General features: G+C 39.7%; 1 protein-coding gene across 2 annotated transcripts in view; it reads left to right on the top strand.

The window, feature by feature from the left end:
* Positions 1-24,192, top strand: part of LOC109321881 (WD repeat and FYVE domain-containing protein 3) — a 517,024-nt gene that overhangs the window by 384,435 nt on the left and 108,397 nt on the right. For both annotated transcript variants that reach the window (XM_019552640.1, XM_019552639.1), the window contains exons 16-25: positions 880-1,098; positions 7,345-7,526; positions 11,059-11,290; positions 13,749-13,909; positions 15,663-15,774; positions 16,143-16,333; positions 17,262-17,414; positions 21,380-21,453; positions 21,557-21,718; positions 23,547-23,641. In XM_019552640.1, coding sequence (XP_019408185.1) covers positions 880-1,098; positions 7,345-7,526; positions 11,059-11,290; positions 13,749-13,909; positions 15,663-15,774; positions 16,143-16,333; positions 17,262-17,414; positions 21,380-21,453; positions 21,557-21,718; positions 23,547-23,641 — 1,581 coding nt within the window. The remainder of the gene's footprint in view (positions 1-879; positions 1,099-7,344; positions 7,527-11,058; positions 11,291-13,748; positions 13,910-15,662; positions 15,775-16,142; positions 16,334-17,261; positions 17,415-21,379; positions 21,454-21,556; positions 21,719-23,546; positions 23,642-24,192) is intronic.

Below are 24,192 nucleotides of genomic sequence, written 5' to 3'. Positions count from 1 at the left end.
CTCCCTGGGGTCATGGTCCCTGAGGGCCTGACTGACAAGCCTCTTGAGCTTGTCAAAGTCGGCTTTTCTGAAGTCAAGGACTTCTGTGTTGCTGATTGACTTGCCATTGGGTCTACTGATTTGTTGCTTTACCGGATTTGATCTAGATGTACATTGTTTGTAATTAAAACAAAGACTCAGAGTGAGGAGGACTTCTATCACTAGAGGTCATTAGATATCCCCAACATTCATTTGCTGCCTGCTTTCCAACCTGAATGTGCCCACAATCCTATAGAGAGAATTTTACCCGCCTCTGTAATTTTGAAGGGTATTTAATGTATATACATAATGCTTAACAGTTAGACAGACTTTAACGTCTCGTAATCTTTTATATGCATTTCAAAAAGTTGTCCTTCACTGATCCTTGAGAGAGAAATGGAGTGAAGCATTCACACTTCAGATACCTAGTGGAAGCTTGAGTCACCAAAATCTATACACATGCAAATGCAAATTGGCCTGCTTCTTTTAGATAGTTGTTTATTTTATAAGATTGTCATTATTAAAAGTTTCTCATGTGTAGCTGAAGTATATACACTCCGGCAACAAAAGGTGCCTTAGGACTTTCAGATCTGTTTTCTTTTTCAATAAGCTGAAACTGTAGAGGGTTTAACAACATAAGTGTTATAAAAAGGAAAAGTGGGCATTTCTTGTTTCATTGTTCTTAAGAGCTATGGTGTAGTTCAGGTAACTGGGGAGAAAAAATAATCTCTGAGCCAGAAATCAGGTGTGTAAAATTTAACCCAGAAGGCAAAAGTTTCAGGAAACTTATAAGTGCCCGAAAAAAGAACTTCAAAATGGGAATGCTGAGGCAGCCTTTAACTCTAATTTTTTGGTTTTTAGGTGAAAGATTTTTTCCACCACCATCTGGTTTGAGCTATTCAACGTGGTTTTGCATTGAACACTTTAGTACATCTCCTAATAACCATCCAGTCAGATTGCTTACTATAGTGCGACGAGCAAACTCTTCTGAGCAGCACTACATATGCCTTGCCATTGTCCTTTCAGCAAAAGACCGATCACTAATTGTTTCAACTAAAGAAGAGTTGCTTCAAAACTATGGTAAGTATTGTGCTGTATCCTTTCATGTTGCTGTGACAGCATTATAAAGGTACTGCAGATCTTCATGATTAAGATTATGTCCAGAAATTGCTGGAACTTTCACTGAAACATCTCTGTCTGGCCCCAGGTAATTTTATAAGAAAGGAAACTGATTACTGGGAAGCACTTTGTGTAGGGAAGAACAATGAGGATTAATATAAAGTGAATGATTGTGTTTAAATAAAAAATATTAAAACATGCACGCTCACTCATATGTAAAAAATCATGTTTTAAATGGAGTGGGTAAATGTTTGTAAATATCTCTAATCATCTGATATTTCTGGAAATGGTTCTGGCAGTCTATTAGTTTACTTTATAAAATACCTTCCTTTGATATCAACATTGTTTTCATAAATATAGTAGTTCCTTGCAGAGGGTCAAAAAAAGAAATAAAGAACTTACTAGTCATAACATGTCTTCAGATCTCTTAAATGAAATGAGACTGAATTGTTCCTATATAGAGAATATTACATTTAGAAATTTATTGTCACTAATTACTTTTGACTGCCGTTGAGGTAGAAGTTGAATATTATTAGCTAATAAGTCTATATTTTGAACTCTAAGGGGGGACTGTACTTGAAGAGGCATTGTGAGAAAAGATGAGAGACTTTCTGAACGACTCTGAAAATCACTGTTTTTGAACAGTGTTTGGAAACTCAGCTGTTAGTAAAGTAACACTCTATGAGTTGGATGGCTGAATAATTTCTCTTGTTTTTATTCTAAGGTATTAAAGTGGATTAGTACATGTAGAAATAAGATAAAAGTCCACAGGGTTTCCAGATTTCAAAGTGATGATAATCTGTGGCTAAATGCCTCTGTTTATTTGACTACAATTATTTTATTATAAAAAGAAGATTAAGGTGCTTGGCGGGTATGGAAAAAGATTATTTTTTTCTTTATAAATTTGTACTTGTTCTGGTTTTGTCCTTTTTCTCCTTGTAATCTGCATGGAAATCTGACTTTTCCCAAGATGTCCTATCAATGTGAGAAATCAGTAAATATGGCAATGTGATTGGGTCTTGGGAATTGCATGTACCTTCCCAAATTAAATTAAAAATGCTTGTTACAAAACTGTGCACTGTTTCAATTAAAATAAAGCATATTACATGTTTAGAAAGTTAAGCAGCAGCTTTGAGTGAAGAGCTGAGAACACCTAAGGAATAGAGGTGGCTTTGGAAGGGGAGTCAACACCTGAGTTCTGTGTCTTGTGAAGGCATTACAACATAGTACTAATTTTGGCAAATATTACTGCTCATTTCTCATCGCAGTAGCAACATCTGGGAGGGACTTGGATTTTCTTATTGAATACAGGGAGACAAAAATAAAACTCTGATACCCAGAATCAACTTAAAATTATGAAATAATCTTCTCTTGACTTCCTTCACATTAGCCAAATATCTTAGTCTGCAATTCCATATTTTAAAAAAGATCCTCTGTTTTTATCTAGCCTAAGTTCTCTGACCCTCCAGGTATGAAATTAGGCATAGTCATTTTTACCTATTCGACACAAATATTTTGAAGGTGATTACATCTATTGTGTGGTGTTTTAATGTCATTTTAAATGTTTTTAAATATGCAAGTTATTTAAACATTGGAGTTTTCATATATATTTGATTAAATATTCTTAGAACAGATTGAGGCAAAAATATTCAGAAATTAGAAAAATTCTTTCTGGTTCTTTACTTAGTCACTTCTGTTTTATATTATTTGCTTCCTTTGCCTCATGAGAGATCAATGATGTGATTATTTCAAGATATGTTAAAATATATGTTAACTTGAAACACCACAAAGTATCTGAAAGAAACAAATAACTGTCAAAATTCTCTGTTACCCCATGAAAACTACTTTATTGTGTTCCATCTCTCACTATACTTGAAGATGGTTAACAAATCCATTACCTGTTAGATGGTGGATAGGAGTCACTTGTGATAAAATTAACTGATACTTACATGGGATGGGATTTACAAAAGTGTTGACTTTATTCTGTTTCGTCTGAGGGCAGAGGTAAGAACTGTTGACTTCACTGGAAGCAGAATCAGGCAAATGAGTGACTTGTACAGAAAAACTGGAGTTTTGATAGCATCACTTTTTTGTCATTTAAATTTGGCAGTGAGAGAGAAGAAAAATATTAATGTAGAAAGGCAATGCGAGAGTGTTACATGCATAAATAAGCTTTTCCGTAAAAAGCTTAAAACAACAAACTCTTTTTGTAGATGAAACCAGATAATTTAAAAAGCTGTAAATAAGTTTAATTTAATTTATCCAAATTTCACATTATCATTTTAAAATATGGGGAAAATGAAGGGACATAGAACCACAAGATGTGGTCAGCCTCTTGAGGATGTTCTTAGGGAAACAGGACATCAATAGGAGACCTATTGCTCAGACTTCAATTCAATTCAATGTATTATTAAGGATTCTGGCTAAATGTCATGCTCCTGAAGATGATGTAACACACATACACCCATGATATAAGTTTGAACAAGGTAACCAAACTACAAATATTATACTAAAAATAGAGCCCACCAACATAAAAACATTATTAATGTAAATGTAGTAGTAAATCAAGACATGAATCTATAATATTGTTGTACATAGATCTACAACTGAGACAATAAAAGCAAGTCTAATGTTAAAATGCATCACTCTTATCAGTAATAAAGGATATTTAACTCTAATCACCTTCACCTTGTAAGCGAAAATTGTGAGATGATTTACTACATTTGGATCTGTTTTCTGTAAAAGCCAGATTAATTTCTCTGTTTGAGAAATGTATGAATTTCTGCAAGTACGGTAATAAATAGGTTCTCCTTACATTGTTATACAAAAAACAGTCTAACACATAGTGGATAGTATTGTTTAAAACTCGTAGACAGACTGGGCAACATCTTTTAGCCCTTGAAATACAAAATCTACTTCCAGCCAGAGCAGCTGTGGGCATCTGTTCGATCCTGAGTCTAGTCAAAGAGGACTGCCATTTATTATTGAGATCCAACTGTAAATACCTTTCTAACCCCCAATCAAGTTTCCAAAGAGATTCCGAGTAGCCCTAGCCACTGCAAAATCTTTCTGCCTGGCAATATCTTATATTCTCTGGAAAATCTGAACCATTTCTATGGGGAAGAAAGACCTTTCATTATCTTTGTGATAGTATCCCATCCCAGAAAGTACAAAAGTGCAGGAAAAAATTAAGCTAACCAGTGTGATTGGAGAGGAGGGGGATTATTAGTATCTTCTATGTAGCATAATTTAAGCAGATGAGATAGTAAAAGGGGAGGCAAAATCCTAGCATTCTAATAATAATATTAGTTAAAATAGAATTCATTCCCATCTCTAATCTCAGAAAAGATGCAGGAGTTGAGGGAGGAAGAGCCAGAAGAACCCTAAGAAACTTGTTCTGAGATATGTCTAAATGCCATGCTCCCAAAGACAACGTAACACATATGCATCCATAATATAAGTAAGTCTGAACAAGGTAACCAAACTACAGATATTATACTAAAAATAGAGCCCACCAACAGAAAAACATTATTAATGTAAATATAGTAGTAAATCAGGGGTATCCAACCTTTTTGAATGTGAGGCCAGATCATGAAATTTTTATCACCCAGTGAGCCATATTCAAACACCCTCTGTCCTGGCCCAGAGAGATCCTGCTTGTGTAGCCCTACTGCACCTGCCTCTTACTGCAGGGTTCATGCTGTGAAAGAAATCAAACTTTGCACTGTGGTTGAAATCAGAGCTGACAGAACCAGCTTTTCTTTATTGAGGGCTATATTGTGATCACAGGGAGGATTTCATACAGCTAGGGGAATCATTCACTTGTCTGTTTAAAAGGAATCCTCCCCTTCTCTAAGTTTTCAAGCATTTTTATACTTAAGACAGATAAAGAGAAAAAAATACAAAAAAGAAAAGAAACTAAAACAAGTTTACTTAATTGGACATCTGTGCACACAGTAATAAGACATGCAGGATTTTTTATCTCAGAACATATAACTGAAATAAGCAGTATCAGCACTTCTGGTCTCTGTCGGTTTTTCTAGTCAGGGAGGCCAGAAGCCTGACTAAATTCACTCCTACAATGGTAGCTGCTGGTGGGCAGGGGCAGGAGGGACCCATTCTACATCCAGCCAGCTACTGCCCCAGAGACTGAAGGGGAAAAATAAATACCTCCACATCCCCCATGAGGGGGACTGGAGCGAGGTGGCCACTGCACCGCAGCACCTCACCCACCCGCCCGCATGGCCCCACTCACTATGGTGCCTGGCCACCCACGCATGCCGCCCAAGTGGCCTCGGTGCTGTGAGACTGGAGCGCGGGGTCCGGGAGATACCGCCTCCTGCTGCCTCACCCCATGGAGGTCATGCCAGGACTCTGCCTGCCAAGGCCCCCCCGGTGCTGGCTTCCCAGGTGCTGCTGGGGTTGGGAGGAGCCTGGCCAGGTTGGCACCAGCCAACAGAAGCAGTGGTGGAGCTGTGTGCTGCTCGGGACTGACCAGTGCAGGCAGGCGGAAAATGCAGTTGAGCCCCTGCCGCTTCGGCTGGGCTCGTCCCATCCTGAGCGGCACACGGCTCCCGCACCACTTTTGCTGGCCAGTGCAGACTCAGCCAGCCTCCTCCTGTCCCCAGCAGCTTGTGGGAAGCTGGCTTCAGCCATGTGCTGCTCTGGATGGGACAGACCCAGCCGGGTCAGCACTGGCCAGGAAAAGTGGCATGCAGCTGAAGTCAGTTCCTCATGTGCTGCTGGGGACGGGAGGAGGCCACCTAGATCTGCACCGGCCAGCAGAAGCGGCGGCAGAGCCGTGTGCTGCTCAGGACAAGACGAGCCCAGCAGGAGCTCAGCTGCATTTTCCCCCTGCCTGCACCGGTCAGTTCCGAGCGGCACGTCGCTCTGCTGCCGCTTCTGCTGGCTGGTGCCGACCTGGCCAGCCTCCTCCCGTCCCCAGCAGCATGTGGGAAGCTGACTTCAGCTGCGTGCTGCTCTGGATGGGACAGACCTGTCTGGGTCAGCGCCAGCCAGCAGAGGTGGCGGCGGAGCCGTATGCCGCTCGGGACTGACCAGTGTAGGTAGGGGGAAAGTGCAGCTGAGCCCCTGCCTCTCTGGCTGGGCTCATCCTGTCCTGAGTGGCACATGGCTACTCCTCTTCCCGCACGCACCATGTCGGCAACATCAAGCTGACATGATGCGTGTGGGAACCTTGTCCCTTCCCCAGCCCTTCAGCAGCCATTAGGAAGCTGCTGAGGGGCTGGGGGCGGGGACAAGGGGTGGGAACGAAAGTAAACAGTGTTTACTTTCATTTCCCATCACAGCACTGCGGGCCACGGAAAATGCCTTGGTGGGCCACGTGGCGGCCCGCGGGCTGTATGTTGGACAAGCTTGTAGTAAATCAAGACGTGAATCTATAATATTGTTGTACATAGATCCACATCTGAGACAAAATCATTACTAGCAGCATAACTCCATACTTCAGCGCCATATAAAATCGAAGGGGTGACTTTGGCTTTGTATGCTGATATAGGAGCTTGGACTGGTCATTCTGCTGTGGTTTTATACAATTTCTTTATCACCGCTGTCGATTGGGCTGCCTTAGTTTTAACTGACTGAACATGTTTCCATGATGCAGAAGCTGTGAATAACACACCCAAATATCTATAGGTTTTGACAATGTCAAGTTTGGTTCCCCCCATATTCCATGGATATTTCATCAAACGACTTCCCCAATGCATTATTTTGGATTTATGATAATTTAGCGTTAAGTTTTGTCCACAAAGTTGCTCAAAAGTTGTAATTGCTCTCTGTAATCCAATAGGAGTTCTTGACAGTATAACAGTCTCATCTGCATACATTAAAATAGGAATTGGGGTTGCTGATAATTTTGGGGATTGCCTAGACTAATGTTGCTCTACCAGTTTTTCTTTTTGCATTCATACAAAAAATTGTGGACCATCAAATTTCAAAAATATTTTCGATATCAATATAATTTTAATGCTAATATCATTGTTAATTACAATTGAAAGTGTTAATAGAAAAATATTTGTTAATTTACATTACTGTTTACTATATTCTGTTTGCTTGAAATGCGTTGCTTTCTGAAATTTCAACCTTTATCATTGCAGCTTATTTTAAATATCAGGCCTGAGGAAACTGAAATATTTAAATCGGTGTATGAGTGCCACTAGTTCTAATGAACTGTTCCTTTTACTGTAGTGGATGACTTCAGTGAAGAATCGTCTTTCTATGAGATTCTTCCTTGTTGTGCTCGTTTTCGCTGTGGCGATCTTATAGTGGAAGGCCAGTGGCATCATCTGGTTCTGGTGATGAGTAAAGGCATGCTGAAAAATAGCACCGCTGCACTCTACATTGATGGACAGCTTGTTAATACTGTGAAGGTGGAGTAAAAACTTTAAAATGTAACTTGTATTGTTTCAAAAAGTTCATTTGCTTTACAACATATTTGTGTAGGTTACTTGTTGTCAGGCTGCTGTACATCATGATCATGTATTATCAATTGTTTTGAAGATGAGAGGGCCTGAGCTTTTTCTATATTGTGCTTGGTTTCTTGATTTTTTGTTATGCACATTCAAAGTGAGGCAAGGACTCCATTCACTTCTCAACTCTGAGTCTGTCCTGGTTTTGTTGTTGTTTTACAGAAAAGAGTAGCAAATACTATCAGGTCTTAAGCAAAGTGGATCAGTACTTGGGAAAGGAAGAGATTGTATCTAGTGTACCTACATCACTGGAAATGGAGCAGTATTTTATCTCTTAATACTTGTCTGGCATTTGGTATTAATTCAGCAAAATAAGGAATATGCTAGTTTTGGTCATAAAATGCTACCTTTTCTCTAATGGCTAATGTATACTGGTATAAAAGTAACTGTGTGAACACTGAAGTGAAGGAAAGCAAAATACTACTTTACGTGAAACTTAAAAGTAGTAACAATTGTGAAAAGCTCCATCTACCTTACTAGAAAGAGTAAATGTGTAAAGTTTAGAAGCACCATGACGGTTATCTAAAAATGTTTTTCCTGATGTCATGTGGAACTTTAATGTGAGACTGGTTACATATCTACTGCATGTTGTATCATTTAAATACAAAGCATGGGCAGTAGCATTGCTGGAAAGGATCTGGGGGCTTTGGAGGATCACAGACTCAACATGAATTAGCAGTGTGACGTACTTGAAAAAAACAAATGTAATTTAGGGCTGCATCAGCAGGAATATTAAGTGTAAGATGCAGGAGGTAGTAGAACCAGTAATGGCTGATTTGGCTTCATCTGGAGTATTGTGTGAGGTTCTGGGCTCTACATTTTAAGAAGGATGTGGAGAACCTGGAGAGCATCGAAAGGCAAGCAGCAAAAATGATCAAGGGGTTGGAAGGTCAGCTGTATAAGAAAAGGTTGAGAGAGCTTGGTATGTTCAGCTTGGTGAAAAAGAGGCTAAGTGTGGGGAGGTGACTGCAGTTTTCAAATATTTGAAAGACTGCCATAAAGAAGAGGGAGAACAACCGTTCCCCTTTTCCACACAAGTCAGAACAAGAAATCATTATTTAAAATTGCAGCAAAGCAGATTCAGATTAGTGCTCAGGAAAAACCTTCTTACCATTAGAACAGTAAGGCAGTGAAAGACTGCCTAGGGAAGCTATATGATTTCCTCCACTGGAAGTTATTAAGACAACTCAACATTGGACGGGGATGATATAGGAATAGCATTTTTCTAGGGGGTTGAACCATATTGACCCTTGAGAGTCCTTCTAACATCATGATTCTACAATAGCATATACTTTTTCAAATGGACATCCTTATTTCTGATTCATAAATTTAAACAAAACAAATTAACAGTGTATTTGAAAAATACTCCTTTGGCTAATGTTCATGCTTTTATATAAGTCAATATTTGTTCCATAGATCAAAAAGGCAAAACTTGGTATCATTTTCCTACCAACTGAAATCTGTATGCTACTTAATATACCAGTGAGATCAATGGTGTAACCATTCAGACTGTTGCAATTGCAATAATCAGAGGGGACACAAAATAATGAAATAGCTTTCCGGCAAACACAAAAATATGAACTATAGCTATAATTCTATTTGATTATTTTATTTGCATTAAATTTGAAAAGGAAAAAAATTTTTAAATGTTCTGCCACAGCCTTTTGTTTATTTCTGTACTTGATTTCAAATCTGTGTGTACTCAACCTGTCTGTCCAATTAAACAAATAGACATAATTATTAGGTTGTGCGAAGAGGCTAGTATTCACTTTGGATTCGGATTCAGCTGATTCGGAGGACAGTGATTTGATTTGGTGACTCAAATCACTGTCCCCATTTGATTCCGCCGAATCTGATTCAGAGATTTGGCCACTGCCGAATCAGTCAAATCTCCTAATTGAACAGGCCCCATCCCCCGCCCACTCTCGCTGTCCCACCTGGCCCCAGCATCCCAGAACTTAAAAACCCCCCCAAACTCTGCACTCACTGGCTTCTGCCTGGTGGGTTGATCCCTACTGCCCCCCACTTCTCCGATGGCTGCTGCAGCAGCCAGTGAGTGTGGGGATTTTTTTATTTATTTTTTTTTTAACTGCCAGGACACTGGGGCTGGGCAGGACACTCATTGACAGGGCTGGGAGAGCAGGCGGGGGTCAGGGGATGCTCAGGGGGCTGGGGGAGCAGGAAGGGATTGGGGCCTGGTGGGGGTCCCCCCATGGTCCCTGCCCTCCCCCCCCCAGCACAGATTCTGGGTCCAGCTCCCTGCAGTGTTGAGTGGGGACTGCCCGAATCTTTGAATCTTCTACAAATCTTTTCCAAATCAATGTGGAGGCTTTGAATCGATTTGGAATTTGGACCTTTTTATTGGTCTTCGGATTTGGAGATTCAGCCGCCGAATCAGGCTGAATATCCTCTGAATCGAATACAGACTTAAAAATCAGGGGAGGAACATTTAAATTAAAATTTAGTTGAATCCCATTTTAAACTTATTCACAGTTGATTTATGCCTACTCAGCTAGATGAGAACCTGACAGTGCCCTGTGTTGTTTATGATACTCCCAGTGCGTTCTGCCTCCCATCTTCAAACCTTAAGACAAAATGAGCCAAAAAGCCAAGCAGATGGAAAGGGACCTTTGTTTGAATATAATAGGAGCGCCCAAACCAAGTATTCAACTATTTGCAAACAAATTAAAATTATTTAAGGTTAAATGTCCTAATAGTCTCAAATCTGCCTGTGAAATATGAAGGAATATCTAGCTATGTGGCTGTGTTCCTCCTAATTCTGCACCCCTCCCATGGCTGCTAGAATGTTTTAAACATGACTTCCTTAAACTGTGAACAGTGTTCTTTGAGAACTATAGTAACATGTCACAGGGCTAATCGCCTCTCTCTTTGTACACTCATGACTGCTGGGTTGTGCTGCAACCAACTTGAATGCTACCAGGAGTAGCAAGGATTAACGGCCATAAGTTGACTGAGAGTAGATTCAGACTAGACATCGGGAAGCCTCATACACTCATACACTACTTTACAGTCAAGGCAGCTAGGATCTGGAACCAACTTCCAAGGGAAATGATGCTCGCTCCTACCCTGGGGGTCTTCAAAAGGAGGCTAGATAACCACCTAGCCAGGGTCGTTTGACCCCAGCATTCTTTCCTGTCCATGGCAGGGGGTCGGACTTGATGATCTGCTCAGGTCCCTTCCAACCCTACCAACTATGAAACTATGAATCTCCAATCAAAGCTTTGCACAGCCCTAATAATTACTTTGGCAGAAGTATTAGGTTTTAGTTAATGATTTAGTGAACTAATCAGGATTACTTAATGTTTTCTGTATCAATTTGAACATTTCTAGATTTTCACACCGAGTTTTTAATTTATTTTCTTTCTCTAAATTATACCTATATCTCTTGAATAACTTTGTTTCTATTTTACAGCTTCACTATATTCACAGTAGCCCTGGTGGATCTGGTTCTGCTAATCCACCAGTAGTCAGCACAGTTTATTCCTACATTGGCACACCACCAGCCCAACGCCAACTCTCTTTGCTGGTATGGCGCTTGGGACCAACGCATTTCTTGGAGGAAGTTTTGCCAGTTTCAAGTGTTAGTACCATTTATGAGCTGGGACCAAATTATGTTGGAAGCTTTCAAGCAGTATATATCCCATGTAAGTATAACTAAAATCATGCCGTAATCTAGGATTTAAGTAAATTTTAATTGAGGCTCAAATTCTTTAACTTAAAGCATTTTTTAGGAGTGACACCATACTTACTTGCTATATTTTTGTTTATAACCTTGTCTGTATTCCAGTAATTTAAACAAGGCTACATTAAAATTTTAATAGTATTTAACAATATGCAACTCAGATGAGAGTAAAATCATACAGGATGAAATGAGAGTTAGCAAACAATATTAATGATTTATTGTTGCAAAAGATAGTTGTGTCAGTACTGTCAGAATTTTAAAAAATATATGTTTGGAAAGAACATTTGACAAAGTGTGAAAACATTGGAAAATAAGGTTCAAATATATTTTATCAAAGTGTTTCCATAGTTCTATTTGCAACAGTTCAAATAGGGATTTTCTTCTCATTCATTGTGACAGGATGATAACTAGTCATCATCAAAGATTCTTCTACTTTGTAGAGCTCTCTCCTGCTTTTGCAATTAGAGTTTTTCCTCATTTAAAAGTGACATGCAGACAGATTACTATGTCCAAGTTTGGCTGTTTCATGGCTTTCAAGCACAGAAGACTAAAAGGAAAAACAATCAAGTGTGCTGCAGTAGAAATGTCCCATACAGCCCTGACTTTTTCTTTTGTCACTGAGAGTAACCTACCCTGCCTCAGAGAGAGCAAGTCTATTAAGTGAGTTTCAACATATATAGAAACAGAGCTTTCCTAAAAGACAACAACATTTTGCCCATGTTGCCAGAGGCTTTTTCCCCAGCTATGGAAGAAAGAGACAGCAGCAGGTAATATTTGTCTGATGTTGTGAAAGACAAATCATCACTCACGAAGGAAAGGAGGCTCACCCTAGAGACATTCTGGTTGATGCACAAGATTTGGGGCATTCCTGTCATGGGCCTGTCCACAACAAAAAAGTGTGGGGTGCTCCCTTTTTGACAGCAAATATCCAGGCATAATAACTGATTTCAGACTCATTTGCCATTCCATGAATTTTCACCCCGGAATTACACATTGTTATCTTGGTCTGTTATGCGTCCTGAAGAAAACTGGTCATAATTACCAAACTGACCCAGCCGGGTTTGCGTCATGGGTCTGTTTGACACGCTTGCAAGAAATGAAGGTCCCCATGCCAAGAGCACCTTGACTGGGACCCAGAGTCCTAAGTCTTTGTTTTGGTTCCATAATAGCAGTTCAGTTTCTTGAAAAGAATGGCTTAGGTTGTAGTTAGATAAAAATATCTTCCGGGGAATCTTTTAGTCACACAGCACTGCTACGCTGCCTGCTGTGCCTGCAGCAGAGCCACTGCCGCTCTGCCTGCTACCGCCGGTGCCACAGGGGCCGGGTGGGGGGGGTAGGTATGTGGCAGCCACCGCTTGTGCCCCTCCACGTCCCTACCCACTGGGACATCCTGCTGCTCCCCATCCACCTCCATTCCCCATAGTCCTCAAGACCCCCCTCTACTGCCAACACCACCCCCTGACATCCCCCTGTCACTTGTCACGCACACGCCCACCCACACCCATAACCTCCACCCCCGCCTTTCCTAGCTTACCTTGGACAGTGCCGGGGGCAGCAGGAGCACCACAGACACACTCTGCCCAAAACTAGAGCATCTCTTCTGGAGGACTGACACCTGTGTTTGTTCCATGCACGCCTTGCCCCACTGTTCTGTGGAGCGGTTTGTTTTTGTTTTTGTTTTTTTGACCCCTTATATCCAGGGGTCTAATTTTGTCCCCGTGCTGCAAACTTGAAGCAGGGGGAACATTTTTTTAGTTCCTGCACATGCTTCTTGCAGCATCTCAAAGGGGTTTGAGACGCTGCTAGAGGCATGTGCGCGCTCGTCTGGATGCACCCGTTGTCACAGATCAGTAGATAGGCATGTAATAATTACATTTCCTGGCTAATTTTTTTTCCTTGGTCATGGTCCAAATTCATTATCGTACCAAGCTCTATAAAACCAAGCTTTGGTGACGGACTCCTCTTCTTATCTAGGAAAGTCTGACTACTCTTGCAGGCCAGAAGGGAATCAAAGAAAGAAGCCCTAGAGAATGGGAAAATCCATTACTGGTTACTGTTGATCATCTTGCATGTCAGAATGAATGAGATGGGAAATGAGAATTTTTATGCAAGCCACAAAGCAAAAAATTGTCAGTAAAGCTGAATATAATTAACCTTTAATATGGAGAAAAATGCGTGTTTATGTTTTCTTTTTATCTGATCAAAATGTGTACAGAATTTTGTCCTTTAATTCACCTACATTGATCGACACTTGTATGGATTGAGGAAAAATAAATGAAGGCAACACCCAACTTTAGCTATCTGTAAATTCAAGCCACTGAACTTACATTTGGAGATCATTTTGAAGTATAATTTACTTGAGCTGTTTCAATGTAAAATTTTTATTTTGATGTACTTTTTTTCTTTTTCTTTTATTTAAGGTAAAGATTCTAAATCAGAAGGAGTCAGTCCCTCTCCAGTGTCTTTGTTACCAGAGGAGAAGGTCTCATTTGGCCTCTATGCACTTTCTGTTTCTTCACTTACAGTGGCAAGAATAAGGAAAGTTTACAACAAATTAGACAGTAAAGCCATTGCCAAACAGGTATATTTACAAATTCGCAGTGTTAAATTCAGGAATATAGTTGTTTTAAAAAAATATCCTAATCATATAAGCCTTCCTAGTTCAGTTGTTAATTATTGCTGTGAATGCTCTCCAAGCGGCAGCCTGTGGGCTGCAAGCAGGCCACAAGGAAGCTATCATTCTAGCTGAAGAAGCATCTAGTGTCTCTGGGCTCCCCATCCCTCCTGGATTCTACTTCCTGCCCCCTTCCCACTGGTTGGCACGGCACAACAGAGGAACCAGAGGTATCTATATAGCTTGGTGCAGTGGGGAAGTCCATGGTCAGGGAGCTGAAGTGAAGTTGGGGTGCTTGTGTCCAGTAGTAGGGAGAGGTTGGGGGCACCCATGTAGCATGCAAGCCCATTGGTGTAGCCTTCAGGGCATGCAGCCCCTGGGCACTTAGAAGTTGGATAGCACTGGTGTAAGGTTTGGAGTCTAAACTGCTATATATTGTCACACATTTAACCAATTTATCACACTATAAAATGACAAATCAGCCACAAAGATGTTCCACAATTAATGTGGAACATCTCTGTGGCTGATTTTGTCTGATACTTTAAATAAAACATGCGGTGGGCTCTCCCCTTCTGGCAGGTTTAAAGGCACATGCTAGTCATCCCTCTGTGGGGCTGACCTGTACACAAGTTTATAGGTGCCATACAGGGCTGCCTGGTGCACAGGTACTTCTCAGGTAGGGGGTGTACATCAGCTCCCCCTGAACCAGCACACACAAAGCCATGCATCATGCTACTCCCCCTGCACTTGTTTAAAGTTGCTAAGTGGTGAGAGCTGCAGGAAGCCAGCCCCAGCAGTTGCCCAATTATGATTAGACAAATTTTGTCCCTGATCACAGAAATTGTGTTCTGCCATGCATTTTGGCATGGTAGGAGATGCAATTGTTGGAATCCAGGATCAGATTATACTGGACTACTGAATTTATACCTGTCAATTTCCATTGTTACCAAAAGTGTTTTCTGTTCCTTTTTACTTAAGTTTTTAAACTGCACTGAACTTTTTTATTAGGTGATGCTCTTGGATTTTGCTCTATTTCTTAGAACTAAAAATGACTAGCAAAGGGGTAAAAGAATATAATATATAATTTTTTTATACTTTTTTGTACATACTAGTTTTAATTCCTAATGAAAAGATTGAAGAATATGTTATGAAACAATAATGCTTATAGTAAGACAAATTAATATTATGAATTGCCAAATCCTGTGAAATTTGAATGTTAATAATCGTGCACATATGGGTAATTCCGCTGACTTCATTGGGGCTATTTATGTACCTAAATATTTTTAGGACCCAAGTTAATCTCCTAGGGTAAACAGCAGTTGTGACTATTAACTTTTACTTGGTTCACTGATATAATGGGTCTGATATGAAAAGCTAAAAATCAACTAAACCAACTTTCTGCAGTTAGTTTTGCTAACTAATTAATATTTTAAAAAACCTTTCTTTAAATGTCCGTGACTTGGTGATTTTATTGCAAGCTCTTCTTGTAAGAGTTGTTATAATTTTGTTTAGTAGAGAAAAAGATTGGCAGAAATCTTGGGTAAAGTCAAAATTTAATGATTATAAATTTTGCCAGTGGCCTCTTTGGGAATATTTGAAATGTCATTATTTCAGACCTTATCTATGGATTCATAGATTGTAAGGAGCTGGAAGGGACCTCACATGAGAGAAATTCACACACATTTTTCTCAAAGAATAAAAAGGCTTCTCCCTTGTTTAGCTGGCTGTGTCTTCCCATGAGAATGCCACTCCAGTGAAGCTGCTTCATAACTCAGCAGGACATCTGAATGGACCAGCACGTACCATTGGGGCAGCTCTGATAGGGTATTTGGGTGAGATTACAATTTGCTCTTTTTATAGGTACCTTAAATGGTTTTCTTGTATAATTGTACAAAACTGCATAAATGACGGTCTTACATTAATTGCCTTGATTTAAGTTATTTGTGTTTTCTAGTTTTAATGCTTCCCATTCATAAATAATGTAGATATCAAAAAAGAATTTCCATGGGGCCTGCAGTTTCACTAAACTAAGTAAATAAATGTACTTAGTTCCTTCTAAATTTACTTCCTTCTCTTTACTTCTGATAGAATTCACTAATTGCTTGCTTTTTTTTTAAAGTAACAGATATGATAATAACTATAAATATTGTACAACAGTGAGATTGATTAATCAATTTACTTTTTACTACCTTGTGCACAGGAGTAAGAACATTTGAACCTAAGCCTGTTGCCACTACATTACAGTATATTGGTGGAGCCGCTGCCATTCTGGGTCTTGTAGCCATGGCATCAGATGTAGAGGGGTTATATGCAGCTGTGAAGGCCTTGGTATGTGTGGTAAAGAGCAACCCATTAGCCAGTAAAGAAATGGAAAGGATCAAAGGTTATCAGGTATGGAGAAATCAGACATAGCAGATCAGATTAATTGAATTTGTTGTATACCTGAGTACATGTACTCTTTTATACTTTAATGCATTTATAATTGCCATGATTTTTGTAATAGTAGTATAAATAGCTGCCTTAAGATTCTCTCACTGTTAGCTAAATAATGTAAGTTATTTAGGATGGTTTAAAAGAAGAGTAGAAAATGAGTTTTAAATCAGTTAAAGCTAAAACTACCAACTTACTAAAAACAAAGAAGTGAGTTAATGTGATACATGAATAGTTTGTCCTTCCATTTATGAGGCACATGTTAGTTCAGCAGTTACTTTTATCCTGTCAGTCAAGTAAAATTACTGAATACGGAACATGAAAGGCAATAACCAAGAGTGACCTTCTTTGATTGCAAAAAAGGAAAAATTCACATCACTTGAAAATGTAAAAAACCTAATCATTATACTGCTTTGCTTACAACAGAGTCTAGGGACTTGATCTGTCATTGGAATGAATGGGTGTAACTTAGGGTGAGAGAGAACTCCACCAACTTGTATCCAGTTGGGTTGCTATAACAAGGCAGCACCCACAGTCAGTTGTACACAATACTGTGTATGTCATCAGTTACTATTTTAGATGACTTTCAACTTTTGGGAAAATCAATCATATACTCCCTTAGAGTGAATGAGATTTCTATAAATCTGCTGCTCTTTGGGGGCAAAAAGTTCTAAAATATGAATGCTCGCTGGGATTCTAACCCAGTCTTTTGCTGCAAGTTAGTGAAGAATTGTGATTGTGTGTTTTTTTTCATGGTGATTCTAGAACATCACAAAAGTATGTTAATCAAATTCATAAGATTTGAAAAGTCTTCTTGCCTTTAGTGTTGACATAAGAAGATGACATTACTGAATTTTCCTGCGCTCTGTTTTTTTTCTTTTTTTTTCAGTTACTGGCAATGCTGCTAAAGAAGAAACGCTCCCTTTTGAACAGCCACATACTCCATCTGACCTTTTCCTTGGTAGGAACTGTTGACAGTGGGCATGAAACCTCCATTATTCCAAATTCAACAGCCTTTCAGGATCTGCTGTGTGATTTTGAAGTATGTAAAGCGTCCTTGAAAACTAGCTATGTGTATTTGGGTAGTTGATTATTCAGTACAATAAAGCAGACGGTGAAGAGAGTCTGACTCACCAGCAGTGCAGTTCTTTTATTAACTCTGCCTGCTGTGGTTGCTTTACTTCTAATACATAGAAATTATTGCTGCATGGAAAAGATGTACTTTTTGTTGTAGAAGAGGATGGTGGTTTCAGTTAACCATTAAATACCTGGTTCTATTAACCTACATATTTTATTTTAGCAAATATTTTGGGAGAGAAAGGAGACACTGAAAATAATAACAAGGAATACGTTTTGGCAGCACAGCGTGTCAGAACCTTAGGCATCAAACCTCTGTTGCATTGAGAAGTAGGGCAGTTACATTTCTGTGTGTACAGCTTCCAAATATAACCCAGAGTTTGCAGCATTAAACATGAAGAAATTTAGTGTTAAATGCGATTTTTCTCTTCTTACTTTATGGTATTTTAGGAGGAACTGTAAGTCAAGTTGCCTGATGCAGTATATGACTGTCAAATTCCATCTGTATTATTTATACAAAACATAGAGTGATTATAACTATTTTAATTGTCATACTCTTGTGAGGTTTTGGTGGGGAGCTTGGGAGCTACTTGGGAAGGCTAATTTTCACATGCTGTGTGTCCTAAATAGGATTACTCTTATTTGTTTAAACTATGGAAGTGCACAGTTTACATCCCTGTGAAGTTAGGGTATCTAAATGTATTTTTGGATGTCATATTAAGGAGCCCATTTGTGAAAATTGAGCTTATGCTGTTTTCTAGAATGTTTCCTTTAATTTCCCTGAAATTGTTATAGCTGTTCTACTGGGTTCCCTGGGGTGCTTTAAAAATCCAAAGGTCCATGCTCATCTGTCAATACCATTTTATGATTTTAGGAGGCAGGACATTGAAAAATGAAGCTTATAATTTTAAACTTTTTTGAGAAAGAAGGTAGGGCAAGGTGGCACCTTAGAGACTAACTGATTCAGAGAGGCATGAATTTCAGTAGGTAACAGCCTGCTTTATGAGATGCTAGTGCAAATTTTCACAAGTGAGATACAAAAATAATGGGCCTGGTGCCCTGCTTTTTGCCCATTTATGATGCATTAATCCTGTTGTGTGACGGTTAAGTTTGTTCTTTATGTAACATGCCTACCAAAGGTTTAAAAATGCATAGATATGTCTATAGCAATTAGTTATGTGACAAATTAAGTGATTAATCATTTAACCAATAAGTGCAATGATAACTGATAGTTTACCAGTTATCCTTTAGCTTGGGGCCACCTCAGTGTGGCAGGGAAGTGGGGAAGGGAAGCCTTGCAGTGCCCTGGCAAGAGGGAGGTGGAGAAGAGGGGAGTAGCGAGGGGGACTAGTACACATAGCCTAAGAGGAAAACAGTAGGGCTGTGTGAAGCTTTGGGTGGTGATTTGAGTTGGAGGAGATTTGACCCGATTCAGTGGCTGAATCTCTGAATCCAAATAAAATCAGGGGACCATGTAAAAGGTATGAATTGATTTGAAGCTCTTCAGATCTTCGAAAAAGATTCACAGAGCTTCAAAGATTTGGACAGTCCCCTGTGGCTGCAGCAGAGAGCTGTAGCTGGACTCAGACTTGGTAAGTACCAGGTGGGTGAGTGGGTGCTGGAGGCAGGGACCATGGGGGGACCCCTGCCAGCCCCCATCCCTTGCCTGCTCCCCCAGCCCTGCCCCCATGGCTGCTTTGCCTGCCCTAGCTCCTGGTGCTTTAAAAAAGACCCCCACTCACTGGGTGCTGCCAGGTGGGGGGCGATCCCTGCTGCCCCCCACTGCTTCACACTGCGTGGGAGGCTCTGCATTAGCCACCCGACCCTCCCCCTGCTCCCCAGACTCCCCCATGGCTGCCCCGCCCACCCCAGCTCTGGCCCTTTAAGAAAAAAACAAAACGAGAAAAGCTTTGAGACTCACTGCTCCTGCAGTGGCCTCCGGGCTTCAGGCAGCTCACAGAAGAGCCCCTCACATGGCGCGGAGCAGTGAGGATTGCCCCCTGCCCAGCAGGAATGGTGAGTCTGGGGGGTTTTCTCAGGTTTTTTTTTTTTCTTAAAGGGCTGGAGCTGGGGCAGGTGGGGCAGCCATGGTGGGACCGGGGAAGCAGAGTAGGGGGCCAGGGGGGCTTGTGCAGAGCCCCCCATGCAGCATGGGGCAGTGAGGGGCAGCAGGGATCCTTCACAGGTGCTCCATCTCTCCCTTCTTTCCTCCTTCCCTCCCTCCCTCCATCCCAAATTAAGCAATTAGCTGCTCATTCACAGGTGGTTCCTCCCTCCCAGTGCAGGGCTTCACTAGGTCTGTGTTGTCTGGCTTGACTTGCCTTCTCCCTCCCTCCCCCACAGTCCTGGGAGCTGGGGGTATCTTCTAGCAGCAACTGTGTCCAAGCTGCCTTGTTCCTGGCTAATCGTTTAACCAATATAATTAGAGGAGGTTACACAAATGTTTTTTTAAAATATATTTACGTCCCTAATACCAATACCCAGACTTAGACCGCCATTATAAGTGAAAACAATTAAAAGAAAAAGCCAATTTTTAGTACAAAAATATTTCCTGTCAACAATTGCCTTAATTTTTTAAAGCTGTTTTTGTAAAAACATTTCCATTTTAATCCTTTTGAAATTTTTAGGGAAGAGAGCTTCTTTTCTGATAAGTGTTTGTCCCAAAAACCTGTCAGCCAGGTCTGATCTTCTGCTGTTTTGGCCATAGGGAACTTAAGCCAGGAGAACAAAATAATAATAAAATCTGAAACACAGCATGAGCTCTTTTGACAAAAAATGGAAACTTCATAAAAATAATGAGTACTTTTGTTGTAGATTCTGATATTTATAAAGGGAGCTGGCTGAGCAGTTTTAAGGGTCTTACACTCAATAAAACAATAGCTGCAGCATGAAAGATCTAAAGTGAACCTTTTAAAAAAGTCCTCTCTCAGTGCAGCTAGAGAACAAAGGGATTCACGATATAAAGTCAAAAAAGAGAGAACCTAACAGAGAAGTCTTTTGGAACTTTGAGACTGAATTAACTAATGAATGGTGTCTGTAGGTAGACAGTCCCCAGTAACATAACATCTCTTAAAGCAAGCATATGGACTATTTGGACTCTCCAAGAAGAGACCTCCTGTTAAAAAGAATGCAAGAGCTGCACTTTCTCATACTTCTACCTTTAAAAAAAAGAACAAGTAAAGGGGCAAGAAAACTTGCTTTATTTACTCTTTCAAGCCATTTTTAATAAAAAGAGGGTTCAAATCTGTCTTATTTTATTTTTCATTCTTGGGTTTACTTAAAGATTTGAAGCCTTAACCTTCTACCTTTCTGGCACTTCTATTGATGGAACAAATGATCTGCTGTGAAAAGTAGAAATGACTTAAAATATTGTATAGAAAATGTTTTTTGAAATCGAAAGAATTGTCAGTAAAGACTGAGTTTAGTCTTGACAGAGAAACAGAGTTAATTTAGTAATGGGTCATCTTCATTTCAGGTGGCAAAGAGTCTAAAAAGATAAATGTGAAATCTAATTCTGAACTTAGGCCAGTTTAAATCTTAAAGAATTCTGTCTAAGTCAGTGACAGTAAACTTGTTATAAATTCAGGATCATGATGTGGTTCTGTGATTCTTTTCATAGAACTCTGATTTGTTATTGTGATAATTAGTAAATATTATTCCTGTTTCACCATATACATGGAGATTGCCTGTGGTCTTCAAGTAGTCTTCTGTAGCTTTGCCTCTATATTTGACTTTTTTCTGTTGGCTGTGTAATTCAAAACTGAAATTATCATTTGAATAGGGTAGACAAGCAAATTATAATGTGATCCGCTAGATTAATTTAATAAAACCCCACTAATCCAGGGTTTGTTTAATGCTTCATATATTACATATGATTAGATTTTCATAGATTTTCATATAAAATGTACCACTGTATATTTTGTATTTCAGGTCTGGCTTCATGCCCCATATGAGCTTCATCTTTCATTATTTGAGCACTTCATTGAACTTCTCACAGAGTCCAGGTATTAGTTGATGTTAGCCTGGTAATATAGTCTAAAATACGGAATTATCCAAGAAAGGTCCTGATTGTTTATTAAATCTTTTTTTTTTCTTTCTGTCTTTCAGTGAAGCAGCAAAGAATGCTAAATTAATGAGGGAGTTCCAGCTAATCCCTAAACTACTGTTGACTCTTCGAGATGCATCTTTATCCCAGCCTACTAATGTTGCAGTGAGTAATGTGCTGAGCTTTTTGCTTCAGGGTTTTCCCAGCAGCAGTGACCTGCTCAGGTAACACAAACACTTACTGACATTTATTTATGTATTATTTATTTATTTAAGATGGGGCTTTACAAGAAACTTGCTGATGGTAGTGCTTCTGTAGGGGACTAATATAAAGAGTTTATTGGAGCTATTCAATACATATAAATGTAAAAACCACAGGAAATAGTTTAAAACCAGCCTTGAAATTGTACCTTAAGCTCAGTTTAAGTCACAGTAGAAATTACTATTAAATTGCCCTAGAATGTTTTCCAGTATGAAAGCTTGTACTAGAGATAATTATAAACATGATGGAGATGCATAACATTCTAAATTCACTATTGCTTTAAGAGATTGTGACCATTTTTGGAGATTGTCAAGTCTGTGTCACTTGTGCTTAAATTTGGGTTTCTTTAGAACTTTTGGAGCGATCATGCTGCTCCATATTAAAATGCGGCATTTACCATTCTCAGCTGAGAGGTTTATTTCTAGTTCTCTTTCAAAACAGGCAGCTTGTAGAAAAATATCAAAGTATCTCTGATGGAACAGTGGGTGACAACAGATAAATGTTCCCTTTTCAGTTGCATCTGGTCTGTATAAGGACTTATAACATGTTAAATTAATTATGTACATGGTAAATTATTTCAACTAGTACACTGTTATGCTCTCCCCCACACCCAGAAATTCAGACTGTAGGAGGGAATGGTGGTAATGCAGAGAGGGTAATTAGGGAGGACCCTAGATTCAGAGTTCTGGGGCAGAGGAAGGGGCAATGAGAGGTTGAGGTAGAAGGGGAGAGACAGTGAGGGGTTGGGGTGCTGGTGTTAGAAGAGGCTTATGTTTAGTGGTGTTGTGAGAGTCAGATATTGTTTAGGGGGCTTCTGTTTTATGTTGGTATTCTAGTTCCCTTTTAAGTTGTCTCATTCTCTTGTTCTTTCCCCTGTTTAAAAAGTTACTCTATTCTCTTATTGTATACTGCCATGAACCTTTGCTGGGTAGGGTGGGATATAAATCAAATAAGTAAATAAAGAATAGAATAGAATAGATACGAGTAAAGAATTATCATGTTGCTACTTTGGCTCAGTTAGTGTTTTTACTTTTCATTTGTTGGTAGTATGAAACAACTTATCTTTCTGTATTTTTACCATGCTCTAGACATAATTTATTAATAGAATTAATGTTATGCAATTCATAATTTTCTTATGAAATGAACAAAGACAATGCTTGTTGCTTTATTCCTGCCACTCCTCAGGGCTTTCTGTTTGCCCTTAGTGGTAGCAGCACAGCCAGAATCTGGGTAACAGTGTTTAGTATTGTCTTAATTGTACTCTTCAGGATTGGTCTGCATTTCTCCCAAAGAACAGGAAAACAAGAATAGAAACCTTAGATAAGATCAAAATAACAGAGATAGAATGGACAACTATGCAGGAGTTAAGCTAACTAAGTACATGTCAGATTGCTTACTGACAAGTAAGCAAAATTTATTTCTCCTTTGTCCCTCTTTTTGGTACTCTGTTGGTAAGACAGTCTTTACTGAAAGCAGGAAGTTATTCTTCCTGCTTTCTAAGATTACATTCTTATATTGTGTTTGAGCATTTTTAGTGCAAGACACTTGGACTGTCAAACCAGTCTTGACAGCCAGGATATTTTAACAGCGTTGATGTGTAATATTTGGTCAGGGATGCCCTTTTAGGAGGTAGATATTAGTCTCTGAACACTGATTGCTGTCTTAGTTTTCAGAAGTAAGAAAATGAACTTTTTTGTATATTTTTCCTTGTACTAATTTTTACGGTGAATGTTGAATGTGAATAATTTACAGATTAAAGTCAGTCCATCACACTCTTTCCTTTCCATGAAGGTTTGGACAATTCATCTCTTCTACTTTGCCTACTTTTGCAGTCTGTGAGAAGTTTATAGTAATGGAGATAAATAATGAAGAAAAACCTGATATTGGTAAGTACCTTTCAGTATTTGAGTAGAAGAAAAATAATCTGTGATATTCTGTGTTTAAATTATTATTGGTAATGCATTCTACATTTTAATTCTAGTATATCTGCTTAGTTTAGTAAGTCCTTCAGATTTGTGTGTTAAGCAAGCTGTGCATGGAGAAAAGTTCTTGTATATCCTCTCATTTGATTTCCTTCACTTGCATGTTACCTTCCCAGTTTCTCCCACTTGTTTTATGAAATCAGTTGGAAATCTCCAGCCCTTCATTCACAGTGAGAAAAAGTGGGCTTATCAGCCTTCCAGGTCTCTCATCCATGTGCCAGGAAGAGTCGGGGCTACACTGGGCGGCTGGGTGGCAGCAGCGCTGGGAGCGGAGTGGCGGCAAAATTTGGGGTGGATGCAGCATCTTCCTAGCACCTCTGGCTTCTGCTCCAAGCCCAACCCCTGCCCAGAAGAGCTCCGCACAGCCCCTGTTGCAGCCCATCTCACCCCACACTGATCCGGGGAAACATGTTCCCCCTCCCCACCATGCCCTCCTGGGCTGCAAGCAGTGGTGG

Source organism: Crocodylus porosus, unplaced genomic scaffold (genome assembly GCF_001723895.1).
Source record: "Crocodylus porosus isolate Cpor-Errol unplaced genomic scaffold, CroPor_comp1, whole genome shotgun sequence".
In the NCBI taxonomy this organism is placed as follows: Eukaryota; Metazoa; Chordata; order Crocodylia; family Crocodylidae; genus Crocodylus; species Crocodylus porosus.
This window is presented reverse-complemented; position numbering and strand designations above follow the sequence as displayed.